The 21892-nt window shown below is 43.2% G+C and overlaps 1 protein-coding gene across 3 annotated transcripts in view; it reads left to right on the top strand.

Moving 5' to 3' along the window:
* Positions 1-420: 420 nt before the first annotated feature.
* PLCB1 (phospholipase C beta 1) overlaps positions 421-21892 on the top strand; it is a 592180-nt gene continuing 570708 nt past the window's right edge. For all 3 annotated transcript variants that reach the window (XM_044454160.1, XM_044454161.1, XM_044454163.1), the window contains exon 1: positions 421-819. In XM_044454160.1, the coding sequence (XP_044310095.1) occupies positions 721-819 (99 nt within the window). In that variant the 5' untranslated portion in view covers positions 421-720. The remainder of the gene's footprint in view (positions 820-21892) is intronic.

Below are 21892 nucleotides of genomic sequence, written 5' to 3'. Positions count from 1 at the left end.
ACCGGAGCTCAGTATGGTATGTTATATACTATAAGATATATGATATATAATACATTATATATAATAGAGGTAATATATTTGAAGCAGCAATGGCACTGCTACCCAGCGACTCCTTTTCCGGAGGACGCTCATCCTTCAAAACAATACGGGTCTAAGAAAGGAGGGAGTTCTGCCGCCGCCTCTTGCCTTGAGGAGGCTGCGTCGTGCGCCAGCAGGTGGCGCTGATCTCATGCCTCCTGCGCGGGCGCCGGGAGCACCGAGAAAAGTTGGGACGAGTCAGCCAGCCGGGAAAGGAAGGAGAGGGCGGCAGCGGTATTTGCATGAGCAGCGGGAAGCGTCATCGCAGTGTGTGTGTGTGTGAGTGAGTGACAGCGCGCGCGCGCGCTTGTGTATATGTGTGTGTGAGCGCGCGCGCGCGCGCGCGCCTCTGTGTCCCCCTCTCTCTATATAGGATGTGCCACGGAATGGTTGGCTCCTTGCTGTAGGCACGCGTGCGGCTCGCCCTGCTTCGCAAACAGCGCTTTGCAGTCGGAGCAGCAGCAGCTGCTCTTCGCCTTCTCGCCGGCACGAGCGAGCTGGGCGGCTATCCCGGCAGGCTCTTGCCTTTCTCGGCTACCGCCGCCGCCGCCTCCTTCGCTGCCGCCGCCCGCTCTCCTGCCTGCCGTCCATCCCCCGCGCCACCTTTCCTCTCCTGTGCGAAGCCTCCATGTGCTGCTGCCAATGGCTGGGGCACAGCCAGGGGTCCACGCTCTTCAGCTCCAGCGCGTCCGCGTCTCTGCCAACCTCAAGAAGGGCGCCACCTTCGTCAAGTGGGACGATGTAAGTTTATGGAGCGCAGCCTCGTCCGCCCTTTGCAGACCTTCCCGCTCTCCTCCTTCGCCGCTTCACCTTTCTGGATAAGCGGGGGTGGGGAGGCAAGGCGTAATTACTCAAGGGGCAGAACGAATCGATTGGAGGAGCCAGATGTGTTGGACTGCAACTTCCATCGTCCCCTTAACCCCCATTGTTAGGGTTGATGGGGCTGCTGATCGACAAATTTGGAGGGTGCCCTATCAGGAATGGCTGGATTTAGGGGTTTGCAACATGTGCGGAATGATGCCTCGCAAAGAGCTCACCGCCGCCCTGTCTCGGGGGGTGCGTAGCTTGTTAGGTAGGATCATTTGGATCCGGCCAAGTTTCAGATGGTTCCGGGCAAGCAGAGATTCCAAAGTAGCCCAGGTTGTGTCCTGGGGATCCCCGGTGAAAAAGTGCATGGTTAGCAGGGCTGGGAAATAGAGATCCGGGAGAGGTGTTGACAGTTGGAGGAGCATGTAGTACTGGGGAAGGTGGACCGACGGTCTGACATGGAATACGACAAGTTTCCCTTGCCCATAAATTGCTGCTGCTTCTGCAAAGCCAGGTTCGAAAGTGCCCTCAGGGTACAGGCGTGTTGGAGGCGGGGTACGGATTAAGCGAAGCCTGTTTTCTAGGAGGATGGATGGATGATGGGGATATGAAGGCACAGCACCCCATGGGTGACACATGGGCTTGATCCTCATCAGTAGAGGGGTCCAGAGAGTGGGTGGGGTGAGAGAATGTGGGTGCCTCCAGCCGTAAAGTTGGGAGTGGACTGGGAAGGTGGAGCTTGCGGGTGCTCTGGAGTGAAACATTGGACAAGCTAGGGCATTGGCTCCTGTCAAGTTACCCTTGGCAACAAGCGACTCAGTGCATTTTCATGGATGTAGATGAGTGGCTGAGTATTGTGTTGAAGGAAAGCATGCACCATATGTGTGTGTGTGTGTATGTGTGTGTGTGTGGGGGTAGTTGTGTTTAAGTGAACAGTTTGTGAAAGACTTGAAAAATTTGAAACTTCGGTCTAGAACTGATAAATGTCACAGTTAACACTGTGATCACCATCGAAAAGCTTTGCGTTTCTCAGCACACTAATTAGATCAGACTTCTCCAAGCAGGCATCCTCCAGTGGTGTTGGACAACTAGCTTGGTGGACCATGGCTCACTGGCAGTGCACCTGCTTTGTACGCAGCCGATCTCGGGTGCAATCTGCAGCATCTCCAGGCAGGGCTGCCTGAAAACTTGGAGAGCCACGGTGTGTCAGTGCCAGGATTGATAATACTGGGCTGGATGGACAAAGTGCCAGGCTTGTTATAATGCAGTTTTTCATGTTTTTAAATCTAGAAAGAACTGGATTGCTGATTTCATGAACAATTCTACCCCCCTCCCCATAAGTTAGGTTTCACTGGATTTCTTCACTTAATTTTTGTATTGCTACCAGTTTATTTTATTAATGGATATATGCTATGCCAGCAGTGTGTAAGACATGTTAAAGATTTCCTTAGGCAAGACTAAAGAGTTCCTTGCTCCCAAGGAACATAAGACAGACTCTAAGAAAATGGGGTAGGAGTGATGTAGAGGTAGCAATGTATTTTTGCTTTTTTTATTTCAGTAAGGATTGTGTGTCTTTGGATCTTGCTCTCATGTGATGCCAGAGTTAAGAGTAGAAAATAGTGCTTGAAGCGAAAGCATCCCTGCAAATCTTCCAGTTGCTCCTGCATCATGTTAGGCTGTGAGTGGGGGCTTACATGGCTGAATGCTCCTCTGTCTCCCCTACCCCCAAAACCTCTGCTGAGAAAACTTAGCATGTGAAGAAGAAGCATTCTAGCCGAACTTGTCCATTATACTAGATTTCTGTGCATGTGGCTATATTGAAAGGCTGGCTCTGCTAGATACTATCTATTGCCCATTTATTCCTTGCTGTGAAGAGAGTTTACTCTTGAACTTGGATTTCTCTTTCTTTATACAATATCTCCAAAATTTGGATTTCTCATTGGAGATCCACAGGAAAAAAGAGAGAGTAGATTTTGTTTCCACTCCTAGCTGAAATTCCAAAGGCAACAGGTGCATTAGTTTCATTCTTCATTGCTTGTTTCGAAAGGCACTGACTGGAACAGGTTTTCTACATTCAATAGTATTGCAAGTATTCACCTGCACAAATGGAAAAAAGACACAAAGCACACGGCTCAGTTTAATCTTAGCATGACTGTTCTCAGTAACATTCTGATTCCATGTCTTTGATCATGCTGGCTTGATATGATAATACTGAGCAGCCAGGCCCAGACCACGGTTAAAAAGCACAAGACAGAAAAGATTTCCAATGGAGCTGTGGCCCTGATAGGCTCGTTTTAAGTGGGGAAAATACTGAACTGCTTTTCTCATGTTAACTGGTATTTATGCAAAGCAGGTTGAACTTGGAAAGAACTTGCAAAATTCATAAGGCATAGAAAGTATTCTCTTAAGGTGCATAGACTGTAACCATTTGAGAAGAATATTGTATAAGAAGCCCTGTAAGATGCAGATCTGAAACAGAATTACTGGTAACCTGTGATATGGTATATTATGTAGTATCATCTACTACAGTTGTTATGGTCTGGAATGCTTCCTTAATAGCACCTTGCCTTCACTCTGGTCAAGGAGTGATGCATACCTGTTTCCATCAACTGTGTAATTTGCTTAGAGTACAATTAACTTTGCTGCTGCTGGAATGTCTCTTAGTGGATAAGATCATTGGTCTGAGTTTGCCCAGTCTTGCCTTGATGAATTTAATCATAATAATTTCTTTGCTGGATGATAGAAAGGGTGGAACTGTTACGTCATGCCAACCGTTTGATAGCATTAAAACACATTTTGCTCCTTTGGTGAATAGCAGGGATGGCAGATTAGGATCTACTTATAGATCTCTGGCTGATTTTCAGAAGATTCGGAACAATAACAATAAAATGCCTTTTCCCACCTAAATTATGCTGTGGAAATGAAGAAAGCTTGGCGTAATCAGGAGGAGATTTTTGTGTGGAAGAACTGTGAACTCCATTCAGTTTAATGACTGAAAGATTCCTAGGCTCCAAATGTGCTCACTGACACCGAGAATTAAAGAACAAGTTGCATGTCTTTTGTACCTGGCTCTGATTACTGGATCTTGGGGTTCTACTAAAAAACAAAGTATACCCCATGAGCCTGAAGGCTCCCCACCCATGGCACAAGAGTACCAAATTAGCATGCTGTTTACTTCAATAAATGGTAAGTTGGGGAACAGAAAATGTGACTGTTTGAGAACATTTGAACATTTCTCTCACCATATAGTAACTGGTACTGAAGCCCACTGGATACTAAAGGCTGGAGCCTTCTGGACCAAAACAAGGAGAGAGAGATCAACTTCAAGCCATTGCAGTTAATTGATTACTCACCGAACAAAGAAGAATAAATTGAATTGTCACCTACAAATTATAGCATTTATTTATACCAACCACAAAATACACCAAGCATAAAACACTACTGAGCAGAGAATTGCCAAACTAATGTTTATAAAACAAACAAACAAACAAACCTACCTCAAGGCACCACAGCAGATCTTTTTTAAATAGCAGTTGCCAAAAATTGTGCACTTTGCTGTCATCAGCTTATCCCTGTTTGCAAGGAGGAATGATACATATAAGTCAGGTGATCACACTGAGAAGGATATGAATAGTAGAGCCATTAACCCAGCAAATGTCTTTTAAAGGTGCAAAATAAGCGTAGATGAGCAAGTGTTTCACGGCCATATCCATATGGATATTTGCATTTTTATACTGGAAATCTGTTGACTCATTTATCAAATAACTCTAAAGACAGTACATTCAGTTGTGTATTTGAAGAAGCACTTCTGCCTTTGGGATTTGCTAGAACTTGCAAATCGGATGCTGATATATTTGGAGGACTGGACAGAAAACAGTGATACCAAAGGTATTCTTTTCTTGCGCTGGACAAACAATGCCTTAATATGTCTCTTACCTTACAAGCAGGCATCTTGTATGAAAGTGAGGTCATCCTTAATTTTAACAATCCATAAACTGTATAGATGTACCACTCTATTCCATATGCACAGTAGCATCTAAGCAAATGCTGTTATTCCAAGAAGTTACAAGGCACCGACGTGGTCTTGAGTGAAGTCAGATTAAAATCTTCTGTGAATGAATCTTCAAATGTCTGCATCCAGCTGTTGAATCTGTGGTTATACCAGCTTCAAATATTGCAGGCAGTTGTTGTTTGAAAAGAGGGTTTGAAACTCTATGACTAAATTGCTTCACCTCATTCTGTAGACGATTTTGGCATAGCATCAAACAATGGAAGAGCTGTGTTGATATTAAGACTTGGAAGTGTTGTCTCAGCTAAAGAGTGAAAAACCCAGTCCTTTGGATAAAAGTGACCCTCAGAATTGGAATAACAGTTTCAAGATCGAAAGCAAATAAATGCTGGTGTATGTAATGGTTCTCACATTCTTATCTGAAGACCAATCTGATGTGCAGATCTGTGATGTGCAGATCTCCTGACATCTGTTTGTTTGGTTAAAAACAACCACAGAAAGAAGTGGGGAAAATTTCACCCCTTCCTCCTGTGCTTTCTCCCACAGTTTAGCACCCTTCAACTGCTGTTGACCCTGAAAGGGATGAAGATAGGAACATGGGAACCAGTATCAAAATTTTCTGTTTGTCCTTTTCTTTTCTTTTGGCCTACTTTGTCTAATATCACCTGGAGTGGAGGGAAGATTGAGGAGACAGTTGTGTTATTTGCCTCATTGTGCCCTGCAGTCCCAACCAAATCTTAATTTTAATTTAATTTAATTTAAACATTTATATCCCGTCCTTTCTGATGAACGGCTCAGGATGGCTTACAAAGATTAAATAGCATATAAAATACAATGATTAAAACAATAAATAATAAACCAACATAACAACCACTTTCATAATGAAATAAAGAAAAAAGAATAAAGATTAAAGAATGTGACTGTGGAAATGTTAAAAACATCTAAAAAGCCTTAATTATTAAAATGATGGTTGAATAAAAAGGTCTTGACCTGGCACTGAAATGAGTATAAAATCAGTGCCAGGTGAACCTCTCTAGGGAGCACATTCCATAGTCTGTAACAAATATAAAAGTTCCTTCCCTGTCATGCCTGGCTTGACTATTTGTGCTAAGAGACAACATAGTGGTGTACAACAGGACTATAGATCCTATCGTTTGATAACTCTGAAGCCAACAAGTGGAAGCCACATCAGATTTGGGGCACTAGAACTATTTAATGTCCATTGCTGAACATGCTTAGATTCCAATATGTGTATTTAAACTTAAGTTACACAAGGCTTATTTGAAGGTAAATATTGTGTGGGATGCTTCTTCCCAATTCCCTCTGCTTAGTCCAGAGATGAAGAAGCTAGTGCCTTCCATATAATACTGGACTCCAACTCCCATAAAGTCCTGCCAGCAGGACTGGTGGTTAGGAATGATGAATGCTGTAGTTCAACACTGACAGTTATGGGTTCCCCATGCCTCTTCTTCCCTGTCAGCCCCTGCTATATCTGGCTATCAGCCCAGCCTTTATCCTTAACATTAATGAACACTAGAAACAGGCATCCCCAAACAGGATGGAAAGTATCTTTGGCAAGCTACTATAGCCTAAGAGGTGCTAAGGCAAAAGAGAAACTTAGAAGGAATAAACACATCTGATAATGGACAAGTCCTGGAAAAACAGCAAAACAGCCACAGCAGCAAGAAAAATGTAATGGAGTAATTTTAACTACTTTTGAACGGCTCGGGTAAATGCAGATTTAAGTTAGGAAGTAACACTTCAAAATGCAACCCTCTTTTCAAGGGATTGGAGCTCTTCCCTATGAGGAAAGGCTGAAGTCTTTAGTCTTGAGCATTTTCGTTAAGAAAGAAGACAGCTAAGTGGGGAGAGGTTTTATATCAGGTATGCAGAAAGTGGCTAGGGGAGGTTTTACTTCTTTCCTCATAATACCAGTGCTTGGATCATCCTTTGAAATGTAATTGATTTGAGCACTGGTATTATGAAAAAGGAAGAAAAACCTCCCGAACCACTTTTTGTACACTGACAGTATTTTTTAAAGTAAAAATACTTAAAGTATTTTTCTAGTATAACTGATTAATGGGATCTCTTGCCACTGACCCATCATTTAGGAGGCTTTAAAGCAGGATTATGCATATGGAAGGCAGAGCTATCACTGGACATTCATGGAATTTTATGCAAAAGCAGTTTTTGATGGAAATGGTCACCGTCTTACATGAGGCAAAAATCTTCCAAATGTTGTAAAGCTAACCTTACAATACTGAAATAAGAAAGAAAAGATTCAGTGAGTGTGGAAGAAAACAGCTGATCAGGTAAAAGGGAGGAGACAGTGCAAAAGCTGTCCTGAGGTATTCCCCGAATGCTTAGAGACAGAAGGAAATGCTGCTTGCTGGCCTTGCTCCTCAGAACACAAGGAAAAGAAGTCTGTAGAAGTTCAAAGAGCCTCTTAATATAAAATAGTATTATCAATATATTGTGGTTCTAGGAGCTACAAAGCCTCTGAAGGAGATTGCTTGTGAGGTGCATTGATGCCTCATGATCCCAGTTGCCATGGTGACTGTCCCCCCTGCCTCTGGTGATGGGCCCCTTCCCTTCCCTTCCCTTCCCTTCCCTTCCCTTCCCTTCCCTTCCCTTCCAACTGGCTTTTGGGGAGATTATTATTGCTACCCAGAGCACATGGCCACATGAGTGTTTATGGGGGAAAGCAAGTAACCTTCACAGGGTCTGAGAAGGGGCAGCCTATTGCTGTGAGGAAAAAAAGTGGCTGAACAGCAGATTGTGTCCAAGTTATTAAGGTTGTATATTTTTAATGTTTGTTTTTGAGAAATGTGTCTATAGAAAGAATATATTTACAAAAGAGTTCTCAAGCCAGAGGGTCTTTCTGTGCTGTGTTGAACCCTTAATGGCTCCCATGCAGTGGCTTACAAACATAGTTTCCGGGCTTATAAGCCTGACAGGCCCTGGCTTGTACCAACCCTGAGCATATCACATTGTCTAAGCCTTCCAGGGCTGAGTTGAGGTATCGTGGAGCTGCATGGCCAGAGCAGCAAAATATCCTTGCCACTCTAGGCGAGTTCTTGCCAGGAGAGTGTCTCCACACTTGGGGGTGGCCATCAGAAGGGTTCCTTCCACCCCACCACTGCTCAGGGTGGCAGCCTGCAGCTTGGGGGAGCCATGTTTGGCTTGGCTAACTTGGGAATCGGCCAATGTGAGAGAAATGGTCCCACTTCCTTTATCCAACATGTAGCAGTTGAGATTTTAGCTTCTTTTAATAACTTTGTAAACATCTCAGCATAAGCTTTATTAATGCATCTTTCCAAATAATTTAATAGAACTTGTAATTGTTCCTTTAGAATATTGTAGCCTGTAATCTGTTCAACATAATGCAATACAAACTGCCAGCAACTTTGATCACTGCTCTAAAATACATGCATGCATATCACTTGCATGAGCTTTTCCAAATACCCAAGAATTATCTTGGGATAAATTATAAATCTTTGATTTATGCAAAGTGAAATACCACTTATTCACTGTCTTATAGAAATTCTCTTTCATATTTGCTGCCATCAATCCTTTACCTATGTATCCCTGCAGTCAACACCACACCTTTTCTGTAATGGAAATATTTAGCTCTTTTCCCCATTTCTTTTGATAATTCATAAGTCCTTGTTCAGTAAAAAAAAACACTTCACAACCTGCTTTCTTTCTGGCAGAAAATAAAGGGTTTCCAAGTGGTCTAGAAATCAGGCAACCTGGCATCAGTTCAGCAAGATGGCTGCTTCATGTGCCCGCACCCTTATTTCTCCGTGTGCATTTGCAGTGTCCAGATTTTGAGCGATCTGATGGAGGCAGTCATGAGTAGTGTTCAGGCAGAAGTGTAGTGAGCTTCTGGCCCAGGCCTCTTAGAGAAACAACACTGTAGGACTTCTATTAGTTGTGTGTGAGAGAGAGAAAGAGGTGCCACGCAATAGAACAAATTCTCTTGGAAAATTATAAATCTCAGAGTACTTTATGTCTAGCTGCCCTTTTCTTGCATAGGCAGAGCAAACAAGGTAAGGAAGCAGGACAGAGGAACTTGGATAATAACAGGGACACTGAGGTCCAAGGTACGAGCCAGTGCTGCTGACAGGATTTCAAGGCCTCTGAACAAATGCAAATAAATCATTTGGGTCTTTGGTCTCTAGGTTGCATTGAACACCTAGCAGTAGTTTGGTCCAAAGCACTTGTCATTTACTTTTTTAATATTTTAATAATACTTTTTTGGAGAGAGAGAGACCTCAGGCAGCCAGAAATTTAAGGAACTTAAAAACAGAAGGAGGTGACAGAGGACAAAGGACATCAGTCAATCCTCCAGTCTTTCAAAAGAGACAAGGCCTTTTATAGAAACATGATACAAGTTTGTATCAAGTTCAGAGCAATGAAGCTTGGACAATGTGTGGAAGTGAGATCTTGCCCCACTTCAGTTCTCACTGTGCATAAGAGAGGGATGGGGTAGTGTCTGTGGTGATCACAAATAATAGTGAAAAGAGACTATGTGAAACAGTAAAGGGGGGTTTACACATGCCCAAGTGTTTAATAACATGTATGGGTGTTTAACAGGGTGACCAGTACTGGAAGGCCATCTGGCAAGGTGGCCATCTGGTCAGGCAACCATCTATTTTAAACCTTTTAATTTTTTCTGATTTTTATGGTATTTTTATTCCATTTTTATCATTTGATTTAATTGATTGTGTAAGCTGCCCAGAGAGTTTTGGCTGTGGGGTGGTATAGAAATGAATGAAGCAAACAAATGTAAGCCGCCCCGAGGTTTCGGCAAGGGGCGGCATAGAAATGTTATAATAATAATAATAATAATAATAATAATAATAATAATAATAATAATAAGAAATAATAAGAAAAAGCCAGAGTGACTTATTACTCTCCCCTGCATGTGCCACTCAATTTCCCAGGTACCCTTCCTGGGTATGGCTTGTTCTTGTGTGAAAACCTGGCAAGGGTGATGACTGGAGTGGTTAACTTAGAACAGGCTGTAGGTTCTTTGTGGTTTGTTTACCCCCACCCCCACCCCCAGCCACCCCCTTGCATGCCTGTGAACATGGCCCATGACTTACTAAATTTCAGGGCAGAATAAACATTTTCCAGCTCAAATCCAACTGTTTGTTAACTGTTTAAATGGGAGTGTTTCATGAACTTGATGCTGACTAAGTTTTTGTTCAACTGTTAACATTATTCTTATTAGCCTGTATATCAGTTAAATAAATGTAATTTGACCAAGCACTGTGCTTGAATAAGCCATTGCTGGATGTTAAATACCCAATTTGGCATTCCTTCTAGTTGTACTATTGTGTGATAAACAATGTCTCATCCAATGCTTTATAGTACAATTCTATACAAGTTTATTCAGTCAGAAGCAAGTTCCATGATTTTTTGTACTTGTACTCTTTAAAAAACATTTTAAATTTTTTTAAAAAGCAATTTCCAATGAGTTCAGCCCAAGGTTGCAGCTTTAAACATATGCCTTCAGGGGCTGCTCTGTTATAAGGGCTAAGACAGGATCTGACTCTTTTGTGTTCTGTGAACTCTTTCCAGTTAAATTCTGAAGGGGAGTCAGAGTTGGGTACCATGGTTCTTCATGCATGTTAAAATGGGGGTGTTAATGTAAAATTAACTATTACTGATTGCATACAAGAGTATCTAAGCTATACTCTGAAATTCTTAACTGTTAGAGAGTATGTAAAATGAAATCAGTTGTTCAGTAACAATTGCTACATTTGGATGATTTGAAGTATCCACAATGTTCTTACGAGAATTTTACCTTGCGTGAGACTTTTGTACCTTCAGAGGAACTGGGCACAGGCGCTAGGGAGCGAGTCCTGGGATGTACTTCTTAAGGACGCTCTTCTGGTTTATTTATTATTTATTTATTTATATCCTGCCTATTCCCAGTGATTGGGACATACCATCATAGTTTTTGGTCTTCCCTCTTTTTGATCATGTGCTCCCTTCCATGTGCAGCTGTAAGAACTTATGTTTCAGTGGGGAAATTTGCTGAACTAATTTCTGTAGCTTAGCTGTTTATGCCATCTGTTAACAAGAGGGCACAACCTCCCACAAGCTACGGCATCATTCTGGTGGGATGAAGAGCAGAAATCCTTATGCTGCATGAGAAATGTTCCTGCTGAGCTCCAAAGACATTCCATAAAATATACAAAGTTTGTTGCTTGGAATGCTAACTCACCTTCTCATAACTAAATAGCACTAAGATCACTAGAGCTGCATGGATATAATGTCTGTGAGCAATTTCAGTTTTGAAACAGTAGGCCTAAACACTGAGGTTGTATATCAGTTTTCTCCCTAAAATTCTTTCCTGGGAATTGGATTTAGGACTTTCCCATGTGTGCTTTATTGCTGGGTTGTGATTCTTCCCCATATAATAAATTATCAGTTTATTGCATCTGGTTCACTCTCCACAGACAGTGGCTCTGTTATTAACCCTGTCAGCTGAAGTTCTGTTAATTGGTGATGCTGGAATTGAACTGGGGACCTTTTGCCTGCAAAGTATACCTTCTGCCACTGACTCTTCCCACAATTATGCATATCCACATTTATTTGGAAAAAAGTGTTTGGCTGGATTCAGACATGATAACACACATACCGTATTTTTTCATGTATAAGACACTGCTTTTTCTTTAAAACGTTGTCTGAACCCAATCATTGCAGTTCCTTACCTTACTTTCTTCACTTGATTTCTCCAAACACAGAAGTACATTAGTACTAGCATAGTGCATTAATTTCATTGTATAGTTCTTGCAGAATGGGTATTGTGGTGGTCCTTAAACAACAGCGTCTGCTTACAAACCTGCAATGTGTGTGGAGGGAGGAATCAGTCTTACTGCTCTAAATTCAAATGTACTAGATGCTACTATGAATTCTTTCCATCTCAAAGAGGTACAACATACCAGTGTGGTATAATGATTAAGAGCATGGAACTGGGCTTCTAGTCCCTGTTTGGCCATGGAGCTAACTTTGGGCCAGTCACAGACTCTCAGCCCAACCTACTTCACAGTGTTGTTGTGGGGATAAGATTGAGAACAGCAGCAGGAGGAGAATGGTGTAAGCAGCTTTGAGTTCCTAAGAAAAAATGGGATATAAATCTGATAGATAAAATACACATAAATTGGCAAGTTAGTGCACTGAGGTATTGAGCATGCCATTGAGCTGGTGCGTTTGCGTACTAGTGAAGTTGTCTGATATGCAACATATGTTGGGTGGTCAATAGGCTTTCAGTGAGCCTGGTTGAGAAGGGGGAAACTTCAGGAGCAAGCCACAAAGGAAGATCAGCTAGGAGTATTGCATATGCAGCAGCGATGTCTTGTATAAAGTGGTACTATTTTCCTCATACCAAGCAGAGTAAGAGTTTGGCTACAAGTTACTTCAGAAGCAGACAGATGTAAACTAGGATCTGCTTGTAAAGAATTTTGGCGCTCCCCCAGAGACAGGCAGGGAAAGTGGGAGGGAATCACAGTGCTACTGGCTGTATTTTTTGTCTTTCTGCTCTTGTGCCTCTCCTGTTAGCAGCTAATTATCCTTGCTTCTCCCACTCTCAGCCCCTAAGGACAACTTAACTATTAAAGGAGAGAAGAGAGACGATGGCCAGCAGCTCTTACAATTATGTGCCTCAGGAGTAGCTTCAAAGTTCTTAACGGTCAAAGCCTGACTCATCCATCCGTGGCTGATTTTTATGTGACAAATGTCACATGTAGCCAGGCTTGGATGGCCAAACTAGAGATAACTTTCAGAATAGCGACTCTCTCTCTCTTATTTCCTCTTCTGAAGTCACAGCCATGCCACCACTCCTCTTCTGCAGTTTGGATTTGGACTGCATTGCATGAGGAGGAGGAGGAGAGGGATTTAAACCTTTTCCTCATCCTGGCTTGCTGCTCAAAAGTTTCTTCTTCTGAAGCTGCCATATGCTCTTGCAAGTGCCGTGGTAGTGGAGTTTTTTGGTGGTGAAAGAATGGGGGTGGGTACCTTTCCTATGTAGTTGCTATATGAGAAGGAGAAAAAAGATGGGTGGTTTGATACTGTCAGAGGCAAAACCAAACCGTGTATGCCACTGCAGATGCTGTGGAATGAGTGTCACATGCAGCCTTCCCACAGCTTGTAATCCTCAAGATGGTGGGACTGGAACCCCAGTCATCGCCAGCGATAGCCCCACACATTCCGAGGGCATCAGATTGGGCAAGGCTGGTGTAGTGCAATCCTGCAATGGGGAGAAAATGCCCTTCATTCAAGACAAACACTTTCTGAACTGTTCTTCTTAAGTATGCTGGCCACAGGACCCAACATGCAGATGGGAGAAGATTGTTCCTGCTGTGTGCATGTGTTGTGCCTTGTTGGAGATGGAGGGGTGGTCAATAAGGCAAAGCTAATCAGAAGTTAAACAGTAACAAAAGGAAAGGAAGGTTTGTCTCAGGCAATTCTGCAAACCTTTTTGAAGTTTGAAGTGTAACAAATACTGTTCGTTTTAAATCTCCATTTAGAGCAATACATAATATGAAATGTAAAAGTATTGTTTGCACATTGGGCACAGCATAAAGGTACTTAGTTTAGGGATTTCTAAAAGCATGCTGCAAGATCTGAACAGCTGTGTTGTTAGCAGCAGTGGACCTTGTGCAGGTCAAAAACTAGCAGAAGGGTCAATATGATTTATGCCAGGGCCCTGCCTCTGAATCTATTTTCAATGCTAGAGCTTAATGCAGGAACAAATGAAGTAAGAATAGATGCCCCTGAGTACCTCTAGGGCACATTTCAGTGATTCCTGAGTAACTACAGAGAATGACCACATTGTGTCAAAGGGAAATAGTTCCTGAGATGGGCGTCTGTCTTATTTCTCTCCCCCACCCCCATTTACTTTAAAGAATTCTTATATTTAAGGGATTCATCTCAAATACAGTGGACTCTTCCCAAAACTCCTACAGCACCCCCCCCCCCCCACATACCACAGCAGAGAAAACATCTGGACATATTTTCGACTGCAGTACAAACTAATCAAAAATTACTAGTGGAACTTAGTATATTCATGTCATACACACTAGTGGCAAAGTCATTATGAATGTGGATCCTTTGATAACCAGTGATACTCTCAGTGTACAAGCTGATGATTATTAGCAGGCTTGCAAAGATCTAACTCATGTGGTAGCACAAAAACACATTTAGGCAATACCATAAGGTTGAGGGGATACGCAAAAACTGTCCAATGAGAACTGAAAATGCTCTGTGGACATGAAATGCTGAGTGTCTGAGGGGATAACAGAAAACTTGTGGGAGAGGGAATAGAAGCAAGTCTCCTGGACAAGGTCTTAGCTCCCTGACTTCACATTGTACCGTTTTACACCTGTTTTCTGTTTAATGTGCATCTTGTCTTTGTTCAAAGTGCAGGCATATTGTTCATAAGTGCAGGCAGATCATAGAATCTTAGAATATATGTGATGGAATAGGACAACCTGCCTTGAACTTTCATTTTTTGAAAAATGAAATACTAGGATTGGGCAAATAGAAAGTATACTGACACACGTACTACACCACATTTGGCAGACTGATGCAGGGCTCCAGCCACTGAAGATCAGCTAATGCAAAACTAGATCAAACATGCTCCAAGCAGTATAGGATGTTCTCAGAGTAAATAACATCAGATTATGTCATACAAAAGTTAAAATTATATGAAATGCAGTACAAATATTTAAAGGAATACAATACAAAACAGCAACATAGCATAGGAATGGATAAAATAGCCTTGAAATCTAGAATCTAAAATGCCTGGGAGAAAAGAAAGGTCTTTGCCTGACACCAAAGAGATACCATATATACCAGCATAAAAGGTCACCCTGAAACAGGAAATAGTAAGGCAAAAATTGGGGGTGGGGGGGTCATATACACCAGGTGAAAAAATCATCATATTATATTCATTGTTTGAAAAAGGATAGATAATAAAGACAATTGCATTTAGAAGCTCATTTTTACTAAAAAAAATCTTATTGGTGCAGGGGGAAGTCATTGTCTTGTGAGCTTTGTGCATGGCTGCAGGCCCAGTTCTGAGTTTGGCACCTGCCCTGCCCCTGGTGAGGGGACAGTGCACTGTTTTGGGTTGGCCATGATGGCAGTGGCTGGGAAGGGGAGGGTTCCCCATGTAGCTGTCTGTAGAGAGACACAGAGCTGCCCATGCGGACCTCCTCTCTCCTATCTGTGACACTGGCACCAGCTGTCCACCCTGACTGACCCAAGCTAGCCAGCCCCCTTATGGACTGCTGTTGACCTCCAATTTGGAGAGGTAATATGACTATTAGCTAGAATATCGTGATGGGACATCATGAGAGTCCAAGCTTCTGGCTGACAAATACCCATATATACCGGCTTATAATTAGCAAAGCAAAAATTGGGGGTTTTAAAAGCCTGACATATGACAAATATGTCACATGGAGATGGGTAGAGACCTGTTCTCCCCTGCAGAGGAAGGCAGGACACGCTCCAATGGAGCAAAGCTCAGGGAGCCAAGGTTCCATTTGGATGCCAGGAAGCCCTTCCTGACAGTCAGGACCCCAAGGGTGTGGAATGGGCTTCCCTGGGAGGTGGTTGAGGCCCCATCGGTGCGGGTGTTCAAGGATAGGCTGGACGTCCACATGGTGGGCATGTCGTGAGCGGAGCTGGCTGGTGCCGGAGGTCAGACTAGATGGCCTGGGAGGTCCCTTCTGACTCTCTCTGTTTTCTATGTTTCTATGTTTCAAATACCAGAAAAGTAGCCCAAAAGATCAACCCTATCTTATTTATTTATTTATTTATTTGATTGATTGATTGATTGATTGATTGATAAAACCACACCCAATAGTCCCAAGCAGGTGTTATATGTGAGCTGCCTTATACACTGCTATATATAGTAGGTTTTAAGGTACACCTCTCTGGGGAAGCTATTCCCTAGGTGGGATGGCACAACTGAGAAGGTCCTAGCTTCCTGCCTAGCTTCCTTTGGTAGGGGAATCCAGGAGAGGGTCTTGAAGATAACTTAAGGAGAACTGAGCACGTACATACAGGAGGAAATATTCCTTTAGATATGCTGGTCCCAAGCTGATTAAGGCTTTAAAGATTAGTGCAATGCTTTGCACAGGGCTCAGAAACAGATTGGAAGCCAGCACAATTGGTAAGGCATTGTTTTTGCATGATCCTATTGGCTTGTTCCAATTAGTAACCTGACAGCTCTGTTTCAAGACTAACTGAAAATTCGGAACTGTATTCAAAAATAGCTCTACATACAATGCCTTATAATTCAACTGGGAGGTTACCAGAACATGTCACTAAGCTATCTACCTCCATTGCAGATAAGGTGGCAGCTGGTATATCAACTGAAGCTGCTAAAAGGTACTTCTGGCCACTGAGGCCAGCTGGGCTTCAAGTCACAGTGATGGATCCAGGATCACCACTATGCTGCATGCCCCAGGGGAGACAATAATTCTCCAGCACCACTTTCTGGGAAGTAACTTTCTAAAACAGTGCTCCCAACTTAGCCACTCCAGAAGGATACCATGACTGATAATATCAAAACCCCCTGGGAGGTCCAACAGAACTAACAGTTTCTCTCTCTCCCCCTCTCTCCCTCTCTCTCAATTCAGAGGTCATCCAGCAGGGTGACCAAGAGTGGTAGATGTAGCAGGCAACAAAGTAAATGCAGACCAGTAGACAATTTCATCAGCAGTTTCCTTCCCAAACCACTGTATAAAAGCCATAGGTTTATATTGGATGTTGGGCATCTTATTTACTTCACTCAGCATTCTGCTCACCTGTAGTAGAGAGGCCACTGAGCCTATTGAATGCCCTCAGTTCTCTATGGTTGGAATTGGAAAATCTCAGAGGAGTTAATGCTGTAATCCTTGAATTGCTTCTTTTATGGTACCTGCAATTTCTGATAGTAGTTTAAGCTTTGACAGAAAGGTCAGTGTGCAGTATGCAAGCTATCTGCACACACTGGCTCTTGCAGGGAACAAATGAGCAAAACACCTCAGTCCTGCATCCTGCTCAGAATAGAAGGATGGAAATGCCATCCCTCTGCTGCTCCCTTCCATGACGTCTATCATAGGTTCCCCATAAAAGTTAAGTCACGTTGGGGATACCCATTCTTAGCCTTTTAAAACTTATACTTACGTAGTTTAAGTAGATGAGGCCATATCCCTAATCTGGGGGGAAATGTTAGATCACGGTTTTTTTATTTTTTGCTGAGGAGTATGCACACACAATTTTCCCCCCAGTACATGCCTTCTTCAATACCAAGTCACCTTGTGCAATCCAATGCATGGTACTGGCTGGCATCTCTGATTTAAGGACTAGTTGGAGATTTTTAGCTTCTATGCTCCCTACTGGTAGATCGCACATGGATAAAGCAACATATATGCTCACAACAAGGGCATTATACCATTATAGTCAGGCTTGCTATCTCTGATAATAAGCCAGATTTTTTCTAATACACAGTATCAGAAATGTTCTAGGTTCCCTACTGGGATTCTTTTTCTTTCATCTGCCCTTCACCCAAGCTCATGTATTTACTGCTTAGCTTTAGAGTTTTGAGAACTGAGGAATGTTTGTCCCCCAAGCTGTGAATAAGACCCACAAGTACAAATAAAATAAATATACCAAAATAGTAATTGTCCAAAGGAGTCTATAAGTGAAATGCTATAGTGAGGGGGGTCAGGATATATTGGTGAGGGGTCAAGGATATATTTTGATGATGTTGATCAAAATTTTCTTATGTGAGCTGCAATTCAGACATTGGGTTAGTGTTAAATTTTTCTGTGGTTTGTATCTAAGGGCTAGAAGGAACAGATACACTTAGCTTTAGCTGTCCTTGTAATCCCTTATCAGTGTACTTTGGATATACAGGTTTCAGGTTGCTGCTTGCTCAATACTCCAAGGCAGAATTCTAAACATATTTACTAGAAAGTAAGTGCTCCTGAATCTTTTCTTACTAAACTTGCATATAATTGTATGTCTTCAAGTCTTCTGTTTCAAGGGATCAGTGATAATTTGGGTAGGTAATGGCTAAAATAGGAGGAGAGTGTGTTTTTTCATTTGTAATTTTATGAACTGGTGAACTGATATCTGATCTGCTTGAGTGCATCCATAAGAGTTGAAATCATACTGCTTGTAAATTGAGAAAAGGTTAGAAGGTGGATAGGTCTCACCTTCTGATGTAATTTCTGGTCAGTATGAAATGTCCATGTGGCCAGCAGCCTTCCTTCCCTCCTTCCTGCCAATCCTCCTTTGATTTCTTTTTAAAATTGTACCAGATTTTACTTTAATGTCCACATATCAAATAATAAACATGATAGGCATTCACATAAACCAACCAGCCAACCCACATTAACAGTGGAAAGAGCAACAAAATATCAAAAATAAGTAGAGTGTTTATGTTGTTTTTAATTTTTTTGGCATTCCAGGTAATGACATGCAAAGCTGAGAAAGCGCCATATGGAGGCTATTTCAAACAACTTTCACATTGCTGAAGCAATTTACAGCTTGACTGTAAATATGTGCAGTTTTCTAGGAGGTTTCCTTTGGCAGATGTGGGAAGATAGCACAGTTTAGAATGGTAGAAAATTCAGCAATGAAAATGTCTGGAAGATATTTTCAGTGAAATTATTTCATGTTGAAAGTGTAGCAAAGAGCTCAATATTTTGACTATAATTGAAATAAGGTTGAGATTTTCTTCATCCTTTTCAGTAATAGTCCTGTCAAATTCTTTGTGCACTTAATATACAGCACAAAATTGAGTGAGGCTACAATATTTCCTGGATCAACAAGTACAACTGTCCATTAATGGAAGCTCAGGAATAGATATTTCTAATTAGATATTAGAACTTTTAATTAGATATTTATTTATTTATTTAAACATTTCTATGCCGCCCTTTGCTGAAGCCTCAGGGCGGCTTACAACACAATAAAATACAAAAATAACAATATAAAATTAAAATTAACAATATAAAATAAATAAAAAATATAAAAGAAGTCACCCTGGCCAGATAAATAAGCAAATATTGTTAACAATTAAAATGACGTTTAAATAAAAAGGTCTTCACCTGGCGCCGAAAAACAAATAACGACGGCGCCAGGCGGACCTCTCTGGGGAGCTCATTCCATAGATTGGGTGCCACCGTAGAGAAAGCCCTCCTCCGAGTACGTACCCTCCTAATTTCTTTCATGGAGCGTTCCCGGAGAAGGGCCTCTCCCACAGATCTCAAGGGGCGGTCGGGCATATATGGATGTAAGCGCTCCTTCAGGTAACCAGGACCCAAGCCGTTTAGGGCTTTATAGGTCATAACCAACACCTTGAATTGGGCCCGGACTTCAATGGGAAGCCAGTGAAGCTGACGGAGGACTGGAGTCATGTGAACATAACGCCCCGTCCCCGTCAGCAACCTAGCAGCTCTATTTTGAACCAATTGAAGTATCCGGACCATCTTCAAGGGAAGCCCCACGTAAAGCGCGTTACAGAAGTCAAGGCGGGAGGTCACCAGTGCGTGTGTCACCGTCGCCAGGCAGTCGTACTCCAGGTAGGGGCACAGCTGATTAATCAGCCGAAGCTGAAGGAAAGCACTCCTCGCCACCGCTGTCACCTGAGCTTCCAATGAAAGCTCCGGGTCGAGGAGTACTTCTAAGCTGCGGACCTTGTCCCTAAGAGGGAGTGCAACCCCATTCAGGGCCAGGTCAAATCCACCCTCTCCGAAGCCCGATCCACCAACCAACAGGACCTCCATCTTGTCTGGATTGAGCTTCAGTTTATTGGCCCTCATCCAGCCCATTACCTTGGCCAAGCACCGGTTCAGCACAGCCACTGCCTCACCTGGATTAGTGGAAAACGAGAGGTAGAGCTGGGTATCATCAGCGTACTGATGATTCCGCAGCCCACACCTCCTGATGCCCTCTCCCAGCAGTTTCATGTAGATGTTAAACAGCAAAGGGGACAAAATGGAGCCCTGTGGTACTCCATGGCATAGCTGCCATGGCTCAGAGCCATAGTCCCCCAGCACTACCTTCTGGAATCAGCCGTTGAGATAGGAGCGGAACCACTGCAAAGCAGTGCCTCCGAACACCAATCCCACTAGCCTATCCAGAAGGATACCATGGTCGATGGTATCGAAAGCCGCTGAGAGGTCCAGAAGAATCAACAGGGACGCACTCCTCCTGTCCTTCTCCCTGCACAGGTCATCATACAGGGCGACCAAGGCAGATTCAGTACCGTACCCGGGTCTGAAGCCGGACTGAAATGGGTCCAGATAATCAGTTTCCTCCAAGAGTGCTTGGAGTTGTCCCGCCACCACCCGCTCCAACACCTTGCCCAGAAATGGGATGTTGGCCACAGGTCTATAGTTAGTGGCCATCTCTGGATCCAGTGACACTTTCTTCAGGACCGGTCGGACTACCGCCTCCTTTCAAGGGGCAGGCACCCGACCCTCCCTCAGAGAAGCGTTAACCACTTCCAAGATCCAGCTCCCAATCCCGTGCTTGGAATTATTTATTAACCAAGACGGGCAAGGGTCCAGTAGGCAAGTGGTGGGACGTACTCGTCCAAGCACCTTGTCCACATCATCGGGCCGCAATAACTGAAATTCACCCAATAATTCTGGACCAGACGGCAGCATTGGCTTCTCCCCAGAAACCTCTGATTCATTAGTGGTGTCCAGCTCGTGACGAATCTGAGTGATTTTCTCCCTGAAATGCCTGGCAAAGTCATCACAGCGGGCCTTTGAGGGTGGAACTGGATCTTCCTTAGGACCCGGACGAACCAGGCCTTGCACCACTCGAAAAAGCTCTGCCAGACGGCATTGTGAGGAGGCAATGGAAGCGGAAAAAAACTTCTTTTTTGCCGCCTATTCCTTAAAACTTGTTTAGAGGTAGCTGGATGGTTGAATCATACAGTTCAAGAGCTATAACTGCCCAGTCGCAGCTAGAACTTTCCATGAGCTAATGAGTTGAGATTATGAAGAATATATGAGATAAATCTGAAAATAACTTCCTATGATTTACAATTACTACTCATATCTCCATATCTATATAGTACTTGTATATGAAACTATGTTTATATAATGATATAGAGGGGGCATATCTATAAAAACATACATTTGCCCTGCTATGGCCTGATCAAAACTCAGCCCTTGGACAGAAGGTCAAAAGCAGGCTGTGGCTAGAAACATACTGGCACTGTTTGGAAACAAGGGTACTCTCAAAAGTGAAGCCAGGGCAAGCTTAGTGAAGCAGTCCTCCAACAAGCAGTATGCCAGACTGGTCAAGGAACAGAACAGTTGGGTAAGCAGTTTGCGAGAGTCTGGAAACTGAAAGGCATGTCTTATCTCAGTAGCTATCAGATCTCATCTGAAAGCAGGTGCCATCTGGCCGTCTGGTCTCCAACTAGGCCCAGCTATAAGCATGTCAATATGATCTTAAGGAGCCCTTTACTTTGGGATTTTATGCTTCTTTTCTGACTGGCTGCCCAGTCTGACACTTTTAGCACCTGTGCTTTCTGGGGTTAGAAAATGGTTTGGATTGCCTCTTGTGACTTGGAAGAGGGCCCTTATGATGAATGTGAGCCAGGGATCTACCAGAACGTTTTTCTAGGGCATCCAGTAGAGATAGACCAGGTGAAACTGGGATCTGTGTAGTCATTGCCTGAGTTGAGCGGCTGAGTTTGCCTTCCAGTTACTCCTGGCTTTGAAGGATCTGGGTCCTCCTCTGAGGAGGAGTTGTTCTGGGCCAGCCATGACACCATCCTAATATAGTGTTGGGGTTCACAAGTCATGACAAGCAAGCCTGCATGGTTACCACAGCTAGCTCACTCGCTTGCTCGCTCTTTCTTCCTTCCTTCCTTCCTTCCTTCCTTCCTTCCTTCCTTCCTTCCTCCCTCCCTCCCTCCCTCCCTCTCCCTCTCCCTCTCCCTCTCCCTCTCCCTCTCCCTCTCCC

The sequence above is a fragment of the Varanus komodoensis genome, unplaced genomic scaffold (assembly GCF_004798865.1).
Source record: "Varanus komodoensis strain SLA01 unplaced genomic scaffold, ASM479886v1 scaffold7_3, whole genome shotgun sequence".
NCBI lineage: Eukaryota > Metazoa > Chordata > Lepidosauria > Squamata > Varanidae > Varanus > Varanus komodoensis.
This window is presented reverse-complemented; position numbering and strand designations above follow the sequence as displayed.